The following is a 22416-nucleotide window of genomic DNA, read 5'->3' as shown; positions in this document are numbered from 1 at the left end:
AAGAATCTGGTGTAATACTGATGTGTAAGAAAGATGGAGAGGCACTTTTTAGAATACAAGTAGTGATAGGAATAGAGGAAATGGAGCAAAGCTAGAAATGGGTAGTTGAACCGTGGAGGTGTTCATGAAAAGACTGGATGAGACACTCAGTGCCATGGCCTGAGTGTCTGAATGAGGCACTTAGTGCCATGGCCTAGTTGATTGAATACAGCTGGGTGATAAGTTGGACTGGATGATCATGGGGGTCTCTTCCAACCTGGTTGATTCTGTGATTCAGACTGGATGTTAGGAAGAAGTTCTTCAGCATAAGGGTGGTGAGACCCTGGAAGGGGTCGTCCAGGGAGGTGGTAGAAGCCCCATCCTTGGATATGTTTAAGGCCAGGCTGGCTGAGGCTCTATACAGCCTGATATATGTGAGGTGTCCCTGCCCATGGATGGGGGCTGGAACCTTGTGGTCTCTTCCAGCCCTGACTGATTCTATGATTTCTCTGTGTCCTATATAGTTCAAGTTATCCACTGTAGTTGTCACTATCGCATGGAGTGTTCAATTTCCAGCGCACCTTGTGGGCTACAGTCCTAGCAAAGCAATAGGAGTTTAACTGTTGACCACCACAGGAGCAAAATTATGCTAAACACAAAGTTTTGCAGCCATGCCTCAGGAGTCTGTGGGATGAGAACTGAGCTCATCACAACTCAGCATCGCACAAGCAGCTCCTTTGCTTCCCACAGCTTGTCCAAAGGAACAGACCTACTTGATAAGGCTTTGGTTCTTGATAAGCCTCACTGCTTGTTTCCCAGACAAAGTGCTGCTGGGTATGTGTTTACAGTGTGCAAGATTTTTGCTGCTTTAAAGAAAAGTAAATCTCTATTCTTTATTATCAGTTAATTCTCTAACATTTCTATTCTGTTTCCTTACATAACCTCTTTACTTAAAGGCCCCACTGAAATCTTCCTTCTCACAGCTCAGTGCTCTTGCCAGTTCTCCCCCCAGGTCCTGACACACTCATGTTTCACCGCAAGATGGGCATAAGTGACCAGCTAGTCAAAGCCTTCTCTGTGCCTCAGCCCTGCTCTCTTAAGCTGCTGGGCAGAGCCAGGCATGGGAATAAAGTGGCACACCTCCCACCATTGTGCTCATCTTCTATGGGAGGCTGAGTAGCAAGAGATGTGGCAGCCCTGCAGCCCTGCTTCGATTGCTGGCCAAGAACAGGGACCTCCCACACTCACCCCAAGCAGCCATCATCATCCCCTGCATGTACCAAGCTTCAGCTCTATGGTGCTGCATCTCCCATTTAATTCAGCAGAGCATGAATTACCTCTCCCAAGCTGGCTGTGCTGCAGCTGTAACAGCACATACACCTTTTGATGGCTTCTGCTTTGTGAAAGCAGTAAAAACTGACCAGCTGTTCCCATCCCAAGAAAGGAAATCAAAGCACAATCAGCCTTGCTCACACCAGCCAAGAAGTTCCAATGAGCCTTTAACATGCCCTCTCAGTCAGCTCTTGGCCCCCCTACTTCCTGCCATGGCTTGCCAATTTTATCCATTCACCCACCACTGTTACGGAAGGGTACAAATGCAGAGGGTCCTGTGCTTGTGCCTGATCTCCTCTTTAAGCACTGCCTGCTGCCTCTGATAGCAGTTACCTGTATCCAGGATGGCAGCTGGAGACCCAGACCAAGTATTAGTGCTGTGCTAGTTCATACAGAGACACAAAAGCTAGGAAGGGACAGCCACATTACCACAAATGCAGTGACCTACTGAAGGCCATGCAGCAGACTTGGGGAGAGGTGGAAGGAAAAGAGCTGAGGTAGAAACCCAGGTTTCTTGATCTCCACACCTGAGAAGCCTGCTGACAGGCACACAGAAAAACCTGCCTTGCCTACCACACAGGTGACTGTCAGTGCCTCTGCTTTTATCTGCAGAATGCATTTTTAAAGAATTGAGATAATGTAGGGGCTGATGTGGCACAGAGCTTAGGAGGCTTTAGCTCCACCAGCCCTCCCCTCCTCACTCTTGTCACAGCTGCCACCTCAACTGCATCTCCACAGTTCAATCACCAACCTAAGGCACAGTGGTATTTTGAAGAGATAAACACCCAGCCAAAAATAAATAAGTTAGGACCCTGGGAGGGAGACCTGAAAGGCATGGTGAAGTGAGAACAAGCAGTTTCTCTGTCTCTGTGTATAATTACATTGACATGTTCCTAGACGATGCTGGAGACCCAAACGCAGCAGCAGCTGTGGACCAAGGGGAGAAGCCAGCTCCTGCCCCGGGGCTGCATCAGCGCTCCCCCTGTCACTGCTGGCAGCCTGCTTGCCTGCTCCCAGGGCAGAGCCAGCACTGGCCAGGCAAGCCTTGGATTCTGCCCGCACTGAGACTGTCTCTTCTGCACGGACATGGATTTGTCTGCACCTGCTTATCCAGTCCACTAGAGCAGTGCTGCTGAATGGCACTGATGTTCTCCTGTGGGCGAAGGAAATAATGTAGTATGAAACATAGAAAAGGATAAAAATGACTCTTAAACCTCTTTCCTTTCTCATGATTTGTGTGACACAGAAGAAGGGAATTCTCTATAAGCAACAGCACTTAGAATCATAGAATTGTTTAACCTGGAGAGGAGCTCTAAGACCATTTGAGTCCAACTGTCGACCTAACACCAGCATGGCAAATAAACTATGTCCCAAAGTGCCATATCCGCACATTTCTTGAGCACTTCCAGGGATGATGACTCCACCACCTTCCTGGGCATCCTGTTCCAATGCCTGAGCACTCTTTCAGTGAATAAAACATTCCTAGTATCCAATCTAAACCTCCCCTGTCACAATTTGGGACCATTTTCTCTTGTTCTATCACTTGATACTGGGAAGAAGAGACCGGCGCACACCTCACTGCAGCTTCCTTTCAGGCAGTTGTAGTGACCAATAAGGTTTCATTGTAGCCTCTTCTCCACTTACAGGTGGGGTCTTTGGACACTGGCCTTTTTTAGCAGCCATCCAGACATCCACTGAACTGAAGCAGGACAAGTATCAGCTGCTCTGTATGAAGTGCTTGTGACAAAATGATGTCCCTCAGAGGTCAGTGCTGGGACCAATGCTGTTTAATATCTTTGTTGGCAATATGGACATAGGAATATAGTGCACCAAGTTTGCAGATGACACCAAGCTGTGTGGCACAGTTGACTTGCTAGAGGGCAGGGATCCATCCAGAGGGACCTGGACAGACTGGAGAGGTGGGCCCAGACCAAACTCATGAAATTCAACAAGGCCAAGTGTAAGGTCCTACACGTGGCTTAGCACAATCCCAAGCACAAATCCAGGCTGGGTGGTGCATGGCTGCCCTGAGAAGAGGACCTGAGCATCTGGGGTGATTGAAACCTCAACATGAGCTGGCAGTGTGAGTGCAGCCCAGACAGCAACTGTGTGCTGGGCTGCAGCAAGAGCAGTGTGGCCAGCAGGACAAGGGAGGGGATTCTCCTCCTTTACTCTGCTCTTGTCAGACCTCACCTGGACTACTGTGTGCAGTTCTGCAGCCCCCAATACAAGAAGGACATGGAACTGTTGAAGCAAGTCCAGAGGAGGCCATCAAGATGCTCAGAGGGCTGGAACAGCTCTGCTATGAGGACAGGCTGTGAGAGTTGGGGCTCTTCAGCCTGGAGAAGAGAAGGCTTAGAAGAGACCTTGTAATGGCTTTCCAGTATCTGAAGGGGGCCTACAGGAGGTCTGGGAAGGGACTATTTACATCTTGTAATGACAGCATGAAGAGGAATGGGTTTAAAGTGGCAGAGGGAAGATTTAAACTAGATGTCAGGAAGAAGTTCTTTCCAGTGAGGGTGGTGAAACACTGGAATGGGCTACCCAGGGAGGTTGTGGCTGCTGTCTCCCTGGAGGTGTTCAAGGCCAGGTTGGATGAGGCCTTGAGCAACCTGTTGTAGTGGGAGGTGTCCTGCCTATGGTGGGGGATTGGAACTGGGCGAGATTTGAGGTCCCTTCCAACCTAAACCATTCTGTGATTCCATGTTTTTGGACACACAGCCAGCTGACAGATGAATGATGCTGCTGCTGCATGCATGTCACACATACAGCAGTTAATCTTGCAGCCATGCAAACTGTTTTGCAAGCTGGAATCTGAGAAGCAGAGCAATTACAATACCAAATTTATCCTTCTCCCAGTCAACTAATTGTGCATCCAAAAAATCACCACTTGAGTAATCTGAATACATTCACCTTTACAGCAGAAAAAAACCCCAAGCCACCAAACCACCACATGCTTGATCTCAACACAATTTTAAGTTGCAAAACACCCATGGGGAAAAAAAAATGCCAGCCTCTGATTTCAACAACAAAATTGCTTCTGCCTCACTACAGCAGATGCATAATTCACAATGAGGCTTAACATGTGGGTGTTTTCAGCAATGCTTTTTTACACTCTGCAAAATGGGGATGTTCCTGTAGCCTCCTGTAGCTCTCTCAGCCTATCTGCAGGAAGACAAGACCTATCTACATCTATTCTAAATACAGAGTCCATGTTCACAGCCTAAACAACCACAGCAGGATTTATAATTATTAGAAAACCTTAAATCTGAAAGGTCTCAAAATGGTCCAGACTTACCCAGACAAATGCTTTAGATGAGCTGAGCTTTACAGAGCCACTGCTAGAGGCACATTGTGCCAGTGTGACATTTTGAGCTCTTTCACACACTGAGATCTCCTGGCTTCTTTTTCCATCTGGTGAAGCAAGTTACGGTGGGAGAAAATAGGTTTCAGTTGGTGACTTTGCAGCTGGTGTATTAAAGAGGGCCAAAATAGAAGAGAATTTGTGTTTGAGTTTCAAAGGGAAGAGAAAACGAAGTTATCCAAAGCCACATGCGTGGGATCAAAAATGAGCATCAAGGCTGGTAAATGTCTAACCTCTGATCCCTGAAACCAAGAAGTCTGGCTGCTGTCATGTAGCTGCTGATCTAATTTTTACACTTGCCCCTCCATACGGAGGAGATGTGTTTCCATTGCATCTACTGCATCTAAACAATCAATGCCTGATTACTTGAAATGCTTCCCTCTCAGGGCTGCACAATTAACCAGGCCCATATCTGACACTGCAAGGCCAGTGCTGTGTTTTCTGGGAACATCTGACAGGTTTCCAACATAAAAATCACAAATCAAATGGCAACAGCAGATAATGACAGCCAGTGCCCTGCCAGTTAGATAATGTGTGTGTTCCAAAGCAAGGCCAATTAGAAGCAATAAAACCAAATTTGAAATGTTAGAGCAAAGGTCAGAAATCCTCAGTCATTACCACAGGCTTGATTCTTGTGGTGGTTTGTTTTTTTTCATGTGGTCACCAATGCCTACTTCCAGAAAGTGAACACAAGTTCATGCTTCTCAAATGACCACCCAACTGCTACAGTAGATGATGATTTCTGGGCCATACAAACCCCACTGGTGTGGTGTATGGAGAATCTCATCACTGTCTGGCACTGCCATCAGCTCTGTGGCCCTGCCTTTCTGAAAGCAGGGGCTGGTCCATGCTGCTTATAAAGAAGACATCATATTAGAGCCTGCTACCCAGGAGAGTTTGTACATGTCTGTACCACAGATGTACTTGTTGTCCATCCTCCAGTTCCTGCCATCCTTTCCCAGTTCACTGCAGCAGGGCACACCTGCTTCACTGAGGAGGTGGCACAGGGAAGCAGATATGATTAGCTTGTAACTGAAACCACATTGTCAGGCAGGAGAAGACATAGCCACAATTACAAGTAATAACACAGAACCCAGCCCCAGCCATTGTTGTGTATCTTCACTGACCCTAGAGAAGGAGACTACTGACAAGATGGTAATAGGCTTTGTCTTGTCTCCTGTCCTGTTTCTTAGGGAGCAAAAGGAGAATAAAGGGTTACACTTATCTGATGAGATGTAGCAGATCTTGTTCACGTTAGCGATCTGATATTGGGCCTGACTTGCTATGTACATCAGACATTTTCTCTTCTCGACCAATTCTACACATAGCAGCTGTCCCTGCATTCAGAGCAGAGTGTTCTGTCCTGCTCTTTAGAAACACATGAGATGTCCAGAGAGGGATGAAGCATGAAATAACACAGATGCTGTAATTCCTCTTACTGAGCTCTGGCTTCCTCCAAGAAACAAGTCCAAGGAAGGAAAGGAAAGCAGGTGGATATCTCCAGGCATATCTGCCTGAGGATGCCTGTGAAAGCTAATCCAGATACATTTAAGGGTGTAAATGTAAAGCTGATTTAGTGAAACCACAGTAAGCTCCTATGTGGATATGCTCCTTCGGAGTTAAAGTCATCATAATTCAATTTATCCATTTAGCTCATTTTCAAAAGTAAATTAGGGTAGAGTAAATTAAATTTAATCATCTGACAGCACCTTCGTTTTGAAAGGGATTGCTAACATGGACCAAATCTATTTCATGCAGTAATGCAGATTATTTTCTCCAGCTGGGCCACCCCTCAGGCTCCCCAGGCTAGTCTTGAAGTATTTTTACACATCCTCTGTACAGGGACTGTTTGAAATCCTGGGGTGCATTAAGAAGAGTGTGTCCAGCAGATCAAGGAAGGTTCTCCTCTGTCTCTACTCTGCCCTGGTGAGACCCCATCTTGAGTGCTGTGTTTAGTTTTGGGCTCCCCAGTTTAAGAGGGACAGGGATCTGCTCTAAAGAGTCCAACGGAGGGCTAAGAGGATGATTAGGGGACTGCAGCACTGCCTGATGAGGAGAGGCTGAGGGCCCTGGAGCTGTTTAGTCTGGAGAAGACTGAGAAGAGATTTAATAAATGTTTATAAATATCTGAGGACTGGGGGTCAGGAGGGGGGGACAGGCTCTGCTCACTTGCTCCCTGGGATAGGATAAGGAGCAATGGATGGCAGCTGCAGCACAGGAGGTTCCACCTCAACATGGAGGGGAACTTCTTTACTGGAAGGGTCCCAGAGCACTGCACAGTCTCCCCAGAGAGGTTGTGGAGTCTCCTTCTCTGGAGATTCTCAAGGCCCGTCTGTATGTGTTCCTATGTGACCTGAGCTAGATTGTATGGTCCTGCTGTGGCAGGGGGGTTGGACTCAATGATCTCTTTGGGTCCCTTCCAACCCCTGACAACCTTTGATCCTGTGATCCTGTCGAATCAGGACCAATGCAGAGATGCATTTAGCTATTTGCATCTGCTTTAGTGTTCACACTTAAACTCAGGGTAAAATCCTTCCAGCCAGCTCTCTGGTTCTCCAGTGCTTGGCAAGGTAAGTGTTGTAATGTGGCATTTCGGTGAGCCCTCTGCTGGCAGCTGGCCAAGCACTGCCTATCTCCCCAAACTCTGCACATGGATCCTAATCATTGAACCCCCACGCAAATGTGTCTCCATTTAAAACCTAGAAGGGTTTCTGTAGCGACAGCTACGAGTACCCAGAGTTGTATAAAACATGCAGACATGCGTGGGAGTGAGCTGACAGATTATAATTACCAATAGACAAGAGGGAAAAAACAAAAATTAATTTTTGAGGCAAAACATATCATTTGCCTTTAAACCATAGCACTGCTCCTGTTACTAATAGAATATGCAGCCCTGGAAATCAGATTGAAGTTGATTGACTCCTCATCAGTTTCATGTTTTTTTTTTCCTATTTTTCCTGTTGAACTTGCTCTGGCCAATGTGAGAAGGTAAAACAAGAGGTTGTTTTAGACACTTATGAGCTCATGACACTTCTGACCATACAGACTGCCAAGTATGACAGTGCACAGGCTCTGGCTGTGAGGTGGCGTTTCTGAGCTAGATGGTGGGGTCACGCATCGGTGAAGTCCAGGCCAGCTCTGCAGTAACATAAGGAAGATTTGTAATCATAGAATCATAGAATGCACTGGGCTGGAAGTGACCTCTTAAAGGTCATCTCGTTCAATCCCCCTGCAGTAAAAGCAAGGGCATCCCCAACTGTGGAGAGAGTGGCTGGAGAGCAGTCAGGCAGAAAGGGACCTGGAGGTACTGGTAGACAGTAATCTGAACATGAGCCAGCAGTGTGCCCAGGTGGCCAGGAGAGCCAATGGCTTCCTGGCCTGTATCAGGAACAGTGTGGCTAGTAGGACAAGGGAGGTTGTTCTTGCCTTGTACTCAGCACTGGTCAGGCCACACCTTGAATGCTGTGTCCAGTTCTGGGCTCCTCAGTTCAAGAGAGATGTTGAAGTACTGGAATGTGTCCAGAGAAGGGTGACAAAGCTGGTGAGGAGCCTGGAGCACATCCTTGTGAGGAGAGGCTGAGGAAGCTGGGGATGTTTAGCCTGGAGAAGAGGAGGCTCAGGGGTGACCTCATTGCTGTCTACAACTACCTGAAGGGAGGCTGTAACCAGGTGGGGTTGGTCTCTTCTCCAAGGCAACAGAACAAGAGGACACAGTCTCAAGTTGTGCCAGGGAAGGTATAGGCTGGATGTTAGGAGGAAGTTCTTGCCAGAGAGAGTGATTGGCATTAGAATGGGCTGCCCAGGGAGGTGGTGGAGTCACCATCCCTGGAGGTGTTCATGGAAAGCCCAGATGAGGCACTTAGTGCCATGGTCTAGCTAACTGGCTAGGGCTGGGGGATAGGTTGGACTGGATGAGCTTGGAGGTGTCTTCCAACCTGGCTGATTCTATGATTCTACGCAAAAGATCAGGATGGTCAGAGCCCCATCAAGTGCCACCTACCTCTATAAAAGTGACGCAGCTACAGGGTGCCAACGGACCAGGTCCTGGCAAAATCCCTAAGATGAGCTGCAATACTATTTCTAAGGAAGTTTGGATGGTGATACAAAGCTTTGTCGTGATCTTTTTTTTCCCCCTCCCCCTGATTTAATTTTCTCCTTTCTGTACAGATTGTAGGTGGTTTTGCTGACAGAATCACAGAATGTCAGGGGGGTGGAAGGGACCTTGAAAGCTCATCCAGTCCAACTCCACTGCCAGAGCAGGATCACTTAGACCAGATCACACAGGAATGCACCCAGGTGGGTTTTGAATATCTCCAGAGAGGGACATTCCACAACCCCTCTGGAAAAGTCTGTTCCAGTGCTCTGTCACCCTCACAGGGAAAAAATTCCTCCTCACATTTCCATGAAACTTCCTATGCCTCATCTTCCACCCATTGCCCTTGTCCTGTCATCAGACATCACCTAGCAGAGCTTGGCTCCAGCCTCCTGGCACTCACCCTTTACATACTTATAACCATTGATGAGATCATTGATGACCTTTCTATAAAGCAGCACTGGAAGAAGGAGAATAAACCATTTGTTTTGCATCTGCCAAATTCAAGAGGCATTCAAGACAGTAGCATTTATGATACTGACACCACATTGCTGCCTTGGGACTTTCTTGGAGTCCTTCACCCCCTTGGAGACATTGTAGGGTGAGCTGCTGCTGTTACAAGTTGCCCAAGAAGGTGAAGGACCTGTTTGTGTCCTCTGTGAGCAAAAGCAATGGTCAGACAATTGTCTTCTGGGAACTGGGGAGCTTCTTGAAGACACACATCAGTTTTATTTTGCAAAGCCAGAAAAAAAAATATATATGGAGATGTTGACTTTGCCTTCAGTAGCAGTGGTAGCCAGGTAGTGTGGCTGAAATCTGAGCTAGCTTCTTGCCTGCAGTTCTCCTCTTAACAACTAAAAATGGTGGGGGGAACGATGTTAAGACAGTGATTTCAGTTTGGGAACAGTGAGCTAAGGATGGCAGCAAACAGAGCCTCCAGAGAATAACAAGATGCAGTCATCTACGGAATGCAGACAGGTGACTTCGACCCCAGCTCACTTCACTCCTAGCTCTTGCCTTAGTCGTTGCCAGGTCAAAGAAAGCAGTACTAGATGTAGGTGAAACCTCAAAAATCCTAAAGACAGAGCTTACGTGCCTAGAGATGAGATTTTCTGAAACACAGGTGGAAGTGGACTGGGAAGAACATCCTGGACCCAGTGGGAGAGAGGGATCTGCACACAGCACATGGCAGAAAGCAGCAAATACCTGGGATGGTGTCAGCCTGCCCCCATAAGACCACAAAACCTCTGGACGTAGCTCTTTATTGTCAAGAGGAAAAAGATGAGGATGAAGCAGAAGACAACAGCACACAAGGCTGTGCTTATGGATTAGAAGGGTCAGAGAGTGGGTCAGGCCTTGGAGGAGGCTTCCCAGGGAGATGGGGGAGTCACCATCCCTGGAGGTGTTTGAGGAGTGTGCAGATGTGGCGCTTGAGGATGTAGTTCAGTGGTGACAGGGCTTGGCTTGGGTTACACGGTTGGACTGGATGATCTTACAGGTCTTTTCCAACCTTCATGATTTTAATAATTCTATGCTTCTGCATCATCCTCTTCTTTCTCTTCTGTGTTGTCATTGCCTCTTGCATTGTGTCCTTCTCCTTTCTCTTTTTCTTCATTGAGAGAGGAAAGGGTGGGTTTGGGGAGGAGATGGTGGATTTGAGGAGAAAGTGGTGGGACTGGGGAGAAGGCTTACTGTTGGGCATGGATGGGAGTGGGGAAAAGATCTGGGGATTTGGGGACCACATGGGAATGACACAGAGGACAAAGATGGGGCGGAAGCAGAAGAGCACAATGCACAAGGGCTGTGCTGGAAAGAAGTGTGAAATGGGGCTGAGAACTCAGGAGGCTGAGTTGTGCTGGCAGAACTGCCTCCAATCAGACCATGCTGTACAAAGAAAGACATTCCACGGCTCCACACAGCGTAACGTAGGTGACGGTGCCCATTGCCTCTGAGGATGACGGGACAGTCCCTTGGGCCTACCCAGCCTGGTGGATCTGCAGCTGTGAATTCATATATCATCATTAAGGCTGCAAAGTCAAGCAGCAAAAAGGAGAAATTACCAGAATAAAGGCTGTCAGAGCAATTTTAATTCAGCCTCCTGGCGGATATGCCTTCTGATGTGTTCTTTAATTACCTCATCACAGCCTACTTTTTCTTCAACGAGACTGGGGCTTCATTTGGGGCACATCAGATAGATGGCAGTTAATGAAGGGCCAGTCAATATTTTGTTCTTTTTTTTTTGTTTCATTCAGTGTGTGGCTCCAGGCATTATTTGCTGCATGCCAGCAAATCCCTGCTTTTAGACAGAATCATTCGTCTTCTCCTGAACTTTTCTCTTACATGCATCCGTGTAGCAACTGTGAGTTTCCTATACAGGAAGGGATTAATCTTCCAACATTCCTGTGAGCAGAGAGTCTGAGTTTTACCTACAGGAAGATGTGGTGCAGCCATCAGTTGCAGAACACTCCACTAGCGAGGCCCAGATGGGATTTTTCAGGGTACCTGCATTATATTCGTTCAAAGCCCAGCTCCACTAACCTCAGGGCTGTAAGCAATCAGCACTTCTGTAATTTGAGCTCCAGTGTGTCCAGAAAATGACACTCTGGGTCTCTCAGAGAACAAAAAGGCAGAGGTTTAAAGAGGAAACAGCTCCTGTGCTGAGGCTGTGCCAGACCAGGGCTTCCCTGTGCAGTGAAGGAGCCTGAGCAAAAGAGCAGAGCAACGCTGGCATGGGCAAGGGGCCAGACTTTAGGCAGGACAAGGTGGCTGGCATTAGTGGATTTTTCAGCAAAACTCGACCATCCTCTGTAGCAGCTCCACTCTGCTTTCACTTCATCTCTTACAGATTTTTAACCCTTTGCCCAAGATCTCAGCAAAGGACACTTCTCACTTTTGACCCAAGTGATCTTAATCTTTACTCTGCCGCAAGTAAAAAGAGGTGAGTACAGAAGAGGGACTCAATAAGAGGAAGAGCTCCCTATGCCACTGGTGACATCAAAGGAAACCCCACTCAAATGCTTTCCAGTGAGTGCACTGGGAACAGAATTTGCTGGTCACTAAGCAGCTTTAAAAAGAACAGTGACAAGAAGAGAAGGGCATGAACCCTCATTGCCACCCAACTGCCCTGTGCTCACTTAACCCAAGCTTAGAGAGATGTCTTTGTGTCCAGGACAGACTTTCCTGAGCCCCTCTAAAGTATGTCTTAGTAGCAGTGCTCTGTCTTCCAGCAGCTTCTGCAGGCAGTGCAGAGGTCTCTTTTACTTGTCAGAAATTTGGAGGCCTACCAGCTTGTCACCTCAGAAAATATCCAACATTTTCAGCAAGGCTTTTCATCCATTAGCTCACAGACCTTCCTGCCCCTCCCAGCTGAGTCATCGATGCTTTCCTGGCTTGCTGCAGATACATCAACTTCAGGAAAATAATTGCTTAGAATGCTGATAACAACATAGATTATCCTTCTGAACTGGGTGTTTGTTTGTTTGGGATTGCAGCATCTTCCCTTGAAGAGGGCTGCAGGACACAGTGAGGTGACTTTGAAACAAGTCCTGACTTTCCCTTGCATGCTGTGGGACACTCTGCATGGCTGGGCTCCCAGGGGAACTGAGGGAAGATTGGAGGAAGGTCAGACAGAGGAAAGGGGTGGAAGGGTTCTGGGAGGAATTGAATGAGCTGTGGTGGGAGGGAGGGTGTATGCTCTCTGGTCTGAAAGCAGCCCTGAGGAGAGGGACTTGGGGTGCTGGTGGACAAGAAGCTCAATATGAACTGTCAGTGTGCTATTGCAGCCCAGAAAGCCAACCAGACCCTGAGCTGCATCAGGAGAAGTGTGGGCAGCAGGGCGAGGGAAGTGATTCTCCCCCTGTACTCTGCACTGGTGAAACCCCACCTGGAGTACTGCATCCAGTTCTGGAGCCTCTATTACAAGAGGGATGTGGATGTGCTGGAAGGTGTCCAAAGAAGTGCCACAAGGATGATCAGAGGGCTGGAGCACCTCTGCTATGACTAAGGGATTCGGGGCTGTTCAGTCTGGAGAGGAGAAGGCTCCAAGGTGACCTTATTGCAACTTTTCAGTACCTTAAGGGGGTCTTAAGATACTGAAAGAAATCTGGGGAGGGACTTTTTAGACTGTCAGGTAGTGCTAGGACTAAGGGGAATGGAACAAAGCTAGAAATGGGTAGATGCAGACTGAAAGGAAGAAGTTCTTCAGCATGAGGATGGTGAGATCCTAGAAGGGGTTGGCGCAGGGAGGTGGTGGAAGCCCTGTCCCTGGAGGTGTTTAAGGCCAGGCTGGCTAAGGCTCTAGACAGCCTGATGTAGTGTGAGGCAGAGGGGTTGGAACAAGGTGCTCCTTGTGGTCCCTTCCAACCCTGACTGATTCTATGATTCTATGGGAGTATAACCATACTGGACAGGGAGAGGATAACAAAGGAACTAAGAAGTAAAAACAGCATTTAAAAACCAAACAAACCCAAAACCACAACAGAAAACAAAACCCCAACACTCTATCCTCCCACCCCTCAAAGAAACCCAGACCCTAGAAGCATTTAATTTTCCTGTCTGGCCTCCATACAGTCAGTGCAGAGCTCAGAGGTCTTTTCAGGTAAATGGGGTTACAATTGGAGCAGAAGCTTCCAATCCTGTAACTGTGAACACTTCCTCTTGCTGGTTGGGAAGGAGCAGGTTCACCCAGTGCAGCTGTCTGTGCTAAAGCTCACCTCAACTCTTCAGAGGCCACCGCCACAATGATGGGTTCAACAATTTCTAGCAAAAAAACACTGAGGTACAAAACACATCACCCCTATTGCTTACCCCCTGTCAGGCTCAGCAAATACTGAGGGCTCCACCCATCACCTCACTTTCATGGTGGCCTCTTGGGAAGACATTAAAGCCTGACTCCTGAAAGGGTGGTGGGGACAGTTCCCTGGTGAGGAACTGAAGGCCCCATCTCCAGGTGTATCTCGTCTCAGGGTTTTCTACAGACAAGGGCAAGTAAAATTTAACCCCAGGTCCAGCCAAACAGTTTGATTCTCTTACAGGCATATAAGCAACTTAGCCAGATACAGCTACTTCTTTTCAACTCCTGAAATATGCTGCACAATTATCCTAGCCCCAGCCTTAGTCTTGGTTCTGTAACCAGAGCTCTTGTGTCAGTCTTTGCCTTTTGCTCCAGCTCATCCTAATTCAGATCACACTGGACTGCCCTATTGCCTATGGCCTAAAATGGCTGCTCTCAGCCCAGCTGCTTGGGAAGAAATTCGTCACAGAAAGAGTGATTGGCATTGGAATGGGCTGCCCAGGGAGGTGGTGGAGTCACTATCCCTGGAGGTTTTTAAGAGGAGGCTGGATGAGGCACTTAGTGCCATGGATTAGTTAATTAGGAGGGTTAGGTAATAGGTTGGACTCAATCATAGAATCAACCAGGTTGGAAGAGACCTCCAAGATCATCCAGTCCAACCTATCCCCCAGCCCTAGCCAGTCAGCTAGACCATGGCACTAAGTGCTTCATCCAGTCTTTTCCTGAACACCTCCCGGGACGGTGCCTCCACCACCTCCCTGGGCAGCCCATTCCAATGCCAATCACTCTCTCTGGGAAGAACTTCCTCCTAACATCCAGCCTATACTTTCCCTGGCACGACTTGAGACTGTGTCCACTTGTTCTATTGCTGGTTGCCTGGGAGAAGAGACCAAACCCCACCTGGCTACAGCCTCCATTCAGGTAGTTGTAGACAGCAATGAGGTCACCCCTGAGCCTCCTCTTCTCCAGGCTAAACACCTCCAGCTCCCTCAGCCTCTCCTCATAGGGTTTGTGTTCCAGGCCCCTCACCAACTTTGTTGCCCTTCTCTGGACACATTCCAGCACCTCAACATCTCTCTTGAACTGAGGGGCCCAGAACGGGACACAGTGACCCTAGAGGTTTTTCCAACCTGGTTAATTCTGTGATTCTGTGACTAAACTCTTGAAAGGTGCCTGGATTTGGCTGCCAACCACAACTCTGATTCTCAGGACTCCCTTTCTATGCCTCGATTTCCTCTTCTGCAACATGGTGATACCCACATGAACATTGCCTTCTGTTAGATCTTTTAGTCAGATGTGCTCTAGAAGCATTGCAGGTTGGTGCTATTTCCAGGGCTATCTTTACAACTCATCTTGGCTGTGCTAATACCCTCAAACAGAAATTGTTATGCCTGTAGTAGGCTGGGACAAAGCAGCCAATTAGTTTTCCCTTACACATTTATTAACTCTGCAGCTTTCTTTCAATGAGTGTGTGGAATCTGGTAATGTTTAAATATATTTTCATAAACTCTGGGCACAACATGTCCTGTTTCAAGCTAATAACCGTGCCATATAATTAGCCTTGATTACACAGATATTTAGTATCATTTTACATATTCCAATCCTCTCCTAGTTCCATTGCCCAGCCAAGGCATATTTAAAGCCACAGCCATCTCCCTTCTGTTTTCCCAGCAGTTTGCAAGATTTTCTTTTGGACAGGTTTGCAGTTAACATGACAGCTTCAAGCAACAATTTCATTTCGTTGATGTACATTGTATATATCCACATATATCCATGTACGAGCTCTGCTCAAATGTCAGGTAACAAATCCCAGGATACAAATAGAAGGCACTTTTCTGCTTACAGGCAAAAAGCTGGTGTTTGAAAGCTATCAGCAAATTAACAACACAAATCTTTAAAAATCTATTCCTTAAACATCTGTTGGCTTTGAGCTGAGCATTTGCTGTACTGGGGATTTTACTGCGAGGCAGCACTCCCCAAACAAAAGATCTGTCACCCCATTAGACTCTGGTGGAAGAATGAGAAAAAATTGCTCTGTGCAGCCCCATTATAGATATGTATCTTTCCCTGCTGGTGTGGCTGTCTCTATAGAGATGGACATGGATATTTGATGAGATTAAAATGCTTCAGTTACCACTGTCAGTGGTTCTTTAATTTAAAATGAAGAAAGCAAACAAACATTCCTTTTGATGAGGTAACTGAATGATGCTGTGGAAGAGCACTTTGCTGTCAGGTGGTAATTAGGTTCAGTAATAGTTGTGGGTTTTTAGCCTTGGAGTCTGTGGCCCCTGGGAGTCTGAGAGAAATAATACATTCAATTTCCGGAGGAGAGGAAGATGCTGGATGCTTTTCTCTGCTAACCCTGCAGGTCTCTGCAGATAAGAACAGTCAGAACTGCAACGCTGACAATCCTCCTTGAGCCAACCTAAACTGTTGTGTCAAGATGAAGAGCAGAGAAAGGGAGAGAGACTCAAAGCAGGGCGTTTAAACACCTAATGCAGTCAAGCTGCCTCTGACCACATATATAAGGAACTGCCAGAATGGCTGCAGTGAGAGGATTTTTAAGGGCTGCAGAAGGAACTCCAGCAATTGCTCTATGGTTTGGTCTGATATTTGTAACATCCATCTTATGCATCACTAGGAAGTCTTCAGTTGGAAAGTGTTCCATTGCAAACAAGCAACAAATTCCACACTACTTTTTTAAGGGGAGAAAAAAGTGGGAGGAAAAGGAAGTGAGTTTCAAGGCTCAGCTGCCTCCCTAGACAATTTAGAATTGGCTTTTCCACTGCATAATATAAATTGTATTTGGTTATGCTATTAAGAGTTGAAACTCAAATTGTTACAGCTGTGCCCTTGCCCATAGCTTCGCTTATTCAGGGAGTGACAGTTGTAAAGAAATGCTTGAGTGGTATCTCCCCTGCTCCTTACACAAACTAAAATGACACTGAAAGGACATCAATTGGCCAGCACCAGACAGAGAGGGCCAGCAGTACTGCAAGGGATGCAGACTGATGTTTCAAACCCTATGTTCACATCTTTGTGCATTTCTCACCAGTGCCTTACTTCCTGTCCAGAAGAAACCAAACACTTCCTTTTAGACAAGTAGCCACTGAAATGATTGTAAAATTAGAGAAAGGACTTGTGGCAAGAGGTGATCCCTAGGTAAAGGGTCCCAGTTGGACTGACAGAAAGAATCTGCCATCTGGCTGCCAGCACTGTGGCAGGTCCAAAGGGAGATGGAGAACTCTGCCTTTAGCACAGGCTTGCCAGTAATTTCCTGAAGCACTGAAAAAAAATCACTTCCAGAATGAAAACTTTCAAAAATAAAGGGGGTCTGATTCTCTTCTCACTCTCAGAAGACAGATGAAGAGTAAGTCCATTAAAGATACCAGTATGATAGTGGTGTACAGCAGGCAGAATTCAAGCAGGATACCAAGATCTCCAAAATCCTCAGAATACTTTTTTCAGACATAAAGCAAGTGTCCTTCCTGATCAAGAATGCTTTATTTCTGAATGGCATGTCAATAAAATCAGCACAGTTGACTGGCACGCTTATTATAAAGCCATAATGCAGTAGCACTCAGGTTTAGTCATGAAAGGCATTAAAAAACCCAGTACTGTTCAAGCAAGAGAAATTGCTTTCTGACCTACCGAGCTTTAGGAGTAGGTGCCAGTGGTCTCTCCACCAAGGAGTTCAGCCTGTAGTAATCCAAGAACGTCCTGGCCACGTTTCTTCCAAGCTTCATATCTGTGAGTTTTTAATTAAGGAGATTTATCTTTTCTTTTAATAATTAAAAATACTAACAATTGAAAAAAAAAAAAAGCAAAGTCTAAAGGTAAATTATTACTATTTGATGCATGAACAAGTTTTACATTAACCATCCCACAGTGCTCAGGCTTCAGGCAAAATGACTTACGCAGGCAGATCAAGTGGAGGTCGTCTTGTTTGTTTGCTTCTTGTTTTCAGAGACAGATGCTACATAAAACCACAAACAGGAGGAGACAATCTCTCTTTCCTCCATGCCTGGTTGCAGCTCTCTGTGGTGGTCATGTATTAACATTAGACAAAAGAGGCCTTCCAGTTTCCACATTCAGGAAAAACAATTACCTAAAACTGCTTAGATACAGGCAGTGTTTCTGTACTTGTATCCAGGAAACAAGGTCAACAATGTTATGGGAGGAATGAGCCAGGGACCAGTGTACAAATTCAAGGTTGCTATTAAAACTGTAGCCCTCCAAACCTGTAGTGCTGACCCCCACGCTGTCCTGGGAGAATATATTGCTCCTTGGCTGTGTTGCATTCAGGACTTGAATTGGTGATTTTAGCACTGAATTGGGAGGATGGTGGATTTCCTTAAAGAGGTCAGCAGTAGCTTTGGGGGCTCTTTTCCCTAGCTACCATTTGTCCTTCATTTAACCCTGAGCCCTGCACTAGGCAGGTGCTGCATATCAGGGCTGCTACACAGACCTCATAGGCACAGGAACCAGACCCTCCTGAAGACTCAGTTGCCTAAAATTGCTGAATAACCTGTGAATATATTGAAATACAATAGCTTAGATGATGTGTCCATAGGGTGAATCTCTTGCTTTTGTGCAATGACAGCTCTAGGTCTGCCTGTTACAGAGCAGCATCTGCTTGTTGTCTGCAGGGTGGTGCCCACCTGGGTGAAATGCAGTTGCTGTCATAGTCTACAGCTGTGTCATTCGAGCTGAGGACTCCTTTATTTGCCTGTTCTGAACTAATGCCTACCCATGATACAATAACCACATGGCTCTCCAGTGCACTGCCACAAATGGTCATCATCATGGCCATTTCAGGAGTGCTGATGCAGGAGCTGAAGTGGGTACAAAACCTGAGGACTCTAAATGCACCTCTGCAGTGGTCCAGGAAACTAAACTGTTGCTGGATTTGTTTGTTTGTATGTGTGCATACTCTGCTTTGTCAATATTTATCTGCTGATATTTCCATTAAAGGAACATTCCAGAAGTGCAGTGTCCCAGAGGATTCCAGCAGTGCCTGTGAAGATGCTGGCTTCTAAATGAAGCTTTTATTACCCGCCCACTTACATTAGATACATGGGAAAAGGCAAGCATGAGACATCAGGTTCAGGCATCACCATGAGATCTCTGGTTATCATCTATTTATTTATTTAAGTGGGAGGTTGAATTGATGTGATTCAGTCTTTACCTTTAGTTCTGCAAAAAGCCAGCCACCAGCTCTGCTAGCACTGCAGTCGAGCCCAGTTCTTCTGTCTGAGAATCACAGAATCACACAATATCAGGCACTGGAAGGGACCTTGAAAGCTCATCCAGTCCAATCCCCCTGCCAGAGCAGGATCACGTAGACCAGATGACACAGGAACATGTCCAGGCAGATTTTGAATATCTCCAGAGAGGGACATTCCACAACCCCTCTGGAAAAGTCTGTTCCAGTGCTCTGTCACCCTCGCAGGGAAAAAAATTCCTCCTCACATTTCCATGAAACTTCCTATGCCTCATCTTCCACCCATTGCCCTTGTCCTGTCATCAGGCATTACCCAGCAGAGCCTGGCTCCAGCCTCCTGGCACTCACCCTTTGCGTATTTATAAACACTGATGAGATCATTGATGACCTTTCTCTAAAGCAGCACTGGCAGAAGGAGAATAAACCATTTACTTTGCTGTGTCTGCACAATTCAAGAGGCATTCAAGACAGTAGCATTTATGATACGGACACCACATTGCTGCCTTGGGACTTTCTTGGAGTCCTTCACCCCCTCGGAGACATTGTAGGGTGAGCTGCTGCTACAAGTTGCCCAAGAAGGTGAAGGACCTGTTTGTGTCCTCTGTAGGCAAAAACGATGTCCAAATGGATGATCCCTGATACTACTTTTCTCTCCAGTGATCTGGTCCCACTTTTCAAGTTCCCACTGCTGTGCATGAGAATGGTTACATGGATCTATCCCTTCTGTTTCAGGTGTATCCTGATATGCTCATTGTGATCCTAATATCATCTGTGCTGCAGGTATCTATATTCTTCTGCCCAGCCGTCCAGCACAGCCTGAGCAGCTGGTGTTCACGGCTGTTGTCTGTGTGGACAGGGATAGTCGGCTGTGTGAAACAGCACCGGCTGCTCCGTGGCTGCTGCAGTACCCAGTAAGCCTCCCCGCAGCCTGCCAGCGCTGACAAATGAGGCTAACTGTACGTGTGTGAAAGCTCAGAAAGTTGGAGACAGCTGAAAGTTTAGCAATTCGAGGGAGGGCAGCATTGCTTTGAAAGTGTTTTGCCGTAGTTACTGGAATTTGGGGATGGCTGGGAGTAGTTTGGTTTCTGCGGATGTGAACTCAAGAGCAGCGGCAAAGGTTAAGAGTTCAAAGTAGTCTGAGAAAGCAAGAAAGAAGGGGAAAGGGCTGTCAAGCATTTAAGGGATTGAGAAGACTAACATGGCTTGATCTTGTAGTTTCTTTCATTTACTCGGCACTTTAAAGACATAAAGTGGTAATTGGACTCAGTAAAGTCTCTAGGACATTTTGTCAGTGCCAATCTTGGAAGGCTTCTCTGCCAGAAGTGGCCCTGCTGCCCTTTTCTTTGTCTCTCTAGATTGCTTGTTTGCTCAGTGGGAAACACCTGATTTGCTGTCTTAGGGGAGGAAGCTTGTAGATGGCAGTGAGTGCGACCAAGGAAGTGGCTGCACAAGCTCCTGCATGATGCCTTGTGACTCTGCCTTAACCCTGACCTGGAAGAATCCATTCCAAGTGCTGAATGTAGCACAGAGGAGTAGCCTTCTAAAGGTAAGGACAGTTAACCACTGGAATAACTTAGCACATCTAGAATTCTCCAGAGCAAAAGTTTGCAAGAATTAAGTTAAACTCACACCAGACATGCATGGTTTAGGTGTGGTCCTTCATGAAACTCTGAAAAGGAAGGATAAAAGTGCCTTCTAAAGCCATTTCACCCCATTTTTTCTACAGCTCTTAGCATGCTTTGCAGTCCATACAGACCTCCTGTTTCCTGGGGTGGCTGGGAAAAGTAAAAGCATTTTGCAGAGCATGGATAGATGACACCAAGTTAGGTGGCTGTGTTGATTTGAATGAGGGTAGAGAGGCTCTTCAGAGGGACTTGGATAGGCTAGACCAATGGGCCAACATTAATGGGATGAGTTTCAGCAAGACCAGATGCTAGGTCCTGCACTTGGGTCACAGCAACCCCAAGCAATGCTACAGGACTGCAGCAGTGTGGCTGGAGAGCTGCCTGGCAGAAAGGCATTTGGGGGTTGTAATAGCCAGGAGCTCAATAGGAGCCAGCAGTGTGCCCAGGTGGCCAAGAATGCCAATGGCATCCTGGCTTGGATTAAAAATGCTGTAGCCAGCAGGAGCAGGAAGGTGATTGTCCCCCTGGAGTTGACTCTGGTGAGGCCACACCTTGAGTATTGTGTTCAGTTTTGGGCACTGCAATGCAAGAGAGATGTGGAGGTGCTGGAGTGGGTCCAGAGGAAGGCAACAAATCTGGGGAAGAACCTAGAGAATAAATCTTATGAGAAGTGACTGAGGGAGCTGGGGATGGTTAGTGTGAGGAAGAGGCTCATTGCTGTCTACAGATACCTGGAGTGACCTTGTGGAGAGGCTGCTGCTGGTCTCTTCTCACAGGTAGTTGGAGACAGAACAAGGGGGAATGGCCTCAAGATGAGTCTGGGGAGGTTTAGATTGGACATTAGGAAAAAGTTTTTCATGGAGAGAGTGGTCAGGGAATGGAATGAGCTGCCTAGAGAGGTGGTGGACACTCACCTTAAACACCCACCCTGGATGTGTTTAAGGGTGGTTTGGATGTGGTGCTTAGGGCTGTGGTTTAAGGTGAATCTTGTAGAGTAGGGTTATAGGTTGGTGATCTTGAGGGTCTTTTCCAACCTGGATGTTTCTGTGTGATTTCTGTGTATAATTTCTGTGTGACACACAGGGAGATGTGCACTAAAGAAACTGGAGATGCAAACCTGTGCCACATGCAGACACCTAAAAGTCACAAAATAAGAACAATTTGCAGTCAGCATTGATGGAAAGAGACTCAAATCAGCATGGTATTAAAAATGTGCATGCTCTGATGCTACTGTCTCAAGCCATCCCACCCCCTTTGCTCTGCCTTCTGTCTCTGCAAAAGATGAGAGGTTTCTGTCATGCAAATCAGGCACCTGATCCATAAAACCAGAAACAGCAATAAGAGTCCCTCCCTGAGCCTGCCTGGCCTGGGCAAGAAATGGCTGAAGTCACTCAGCAAGTGCAGGCAGCACGTATGTGCAGAGCTGGTGGAGAAACACAAAGCAGGAACATTTGCATTTCCTTCAGGTGCACAGAAGACATCGACTCCACTTTGCACTACAGTCTAGCACATGGATAACTGCAGCTACAGCCAGAACCCACTTTTGCTGGGTGGTTGGTTGGTTTGGATGTTTTTTACCAACTTCCTTTCTGCAACCACACATGCTGTGCTTTTTTTCCCACAGGAACTCCCTACCTAGCTTGAGCTGCACTTGATAGAAGGCCATTTCCCAGCTATTCCCGTCACAGGAGCTCAGCTTGCATGAGACAGTAGAAATCCATTTGGGAGAATCACAGTGGAAACATCTTGGTGAAGCTTCACCTTTGCTGGAATTTGCAATTCCCTTTCCTCTCCCCTCTTTCTCCATAGGCTCATTTCCCATGCTCCGTGTTTCTACCTAGAAGAGGAAATGAGTGTGCCCAAGGCTCCTCCTGCAAATGCCATTCTGACAGCATTCACTCTGAATGGCATGTACTGGTTTGGGGAGATGTCAGGATGGTCTAACTCTGCCAGATTTCACAGATGTTAGGAAGTTCAAGAATCATACCAGCCTCTTTGCAAAATCCC

General features: G+C 46.9%; 1 protein-coding gene across 1 annotated transcript in view; it reads right to left on the bottom strand.

Annotated features, from left to right (window-relative positions):
- Positions 1-22416, bottom strand: part of BEND5 (BEN domain containing 5) — a 1203882-nt gene that overhangs the window by 3295 nt on the left and 1178171 nt on the right. Inside the window, exon 12 of the mRNA XM_064147551.1 lies at positions 17212-17308. Coding sequence (XP_064003621.1) covers positions 17212-17308 — 97 coding nt within the window. The remainder of the gene's footprint in view (positions 1-17211; positions 17309-22416) is intronic.

The sequence above is a fragment of the Pogoniulus pusillus genome, chromosome 8 (genome assembly GCF_015220805.1).
Source record: "Pogoniulus pusillus isolate bPogPus1 chromosome 8, bPogPus1.pri, whole genome shotgun sequence".
Classification (NCBI taxonomy): Eukaryota; Metazoa; Chordata; class Aves; order Piciformes; family Lybiidae; genus Pogoniulus; species Pogoniulus pusillus.
The sequence above is the reverse complement of the archived record's forward strand: the minus strand, read 5'-3'. Positions and strand labels throughout refer to the sequence as shown.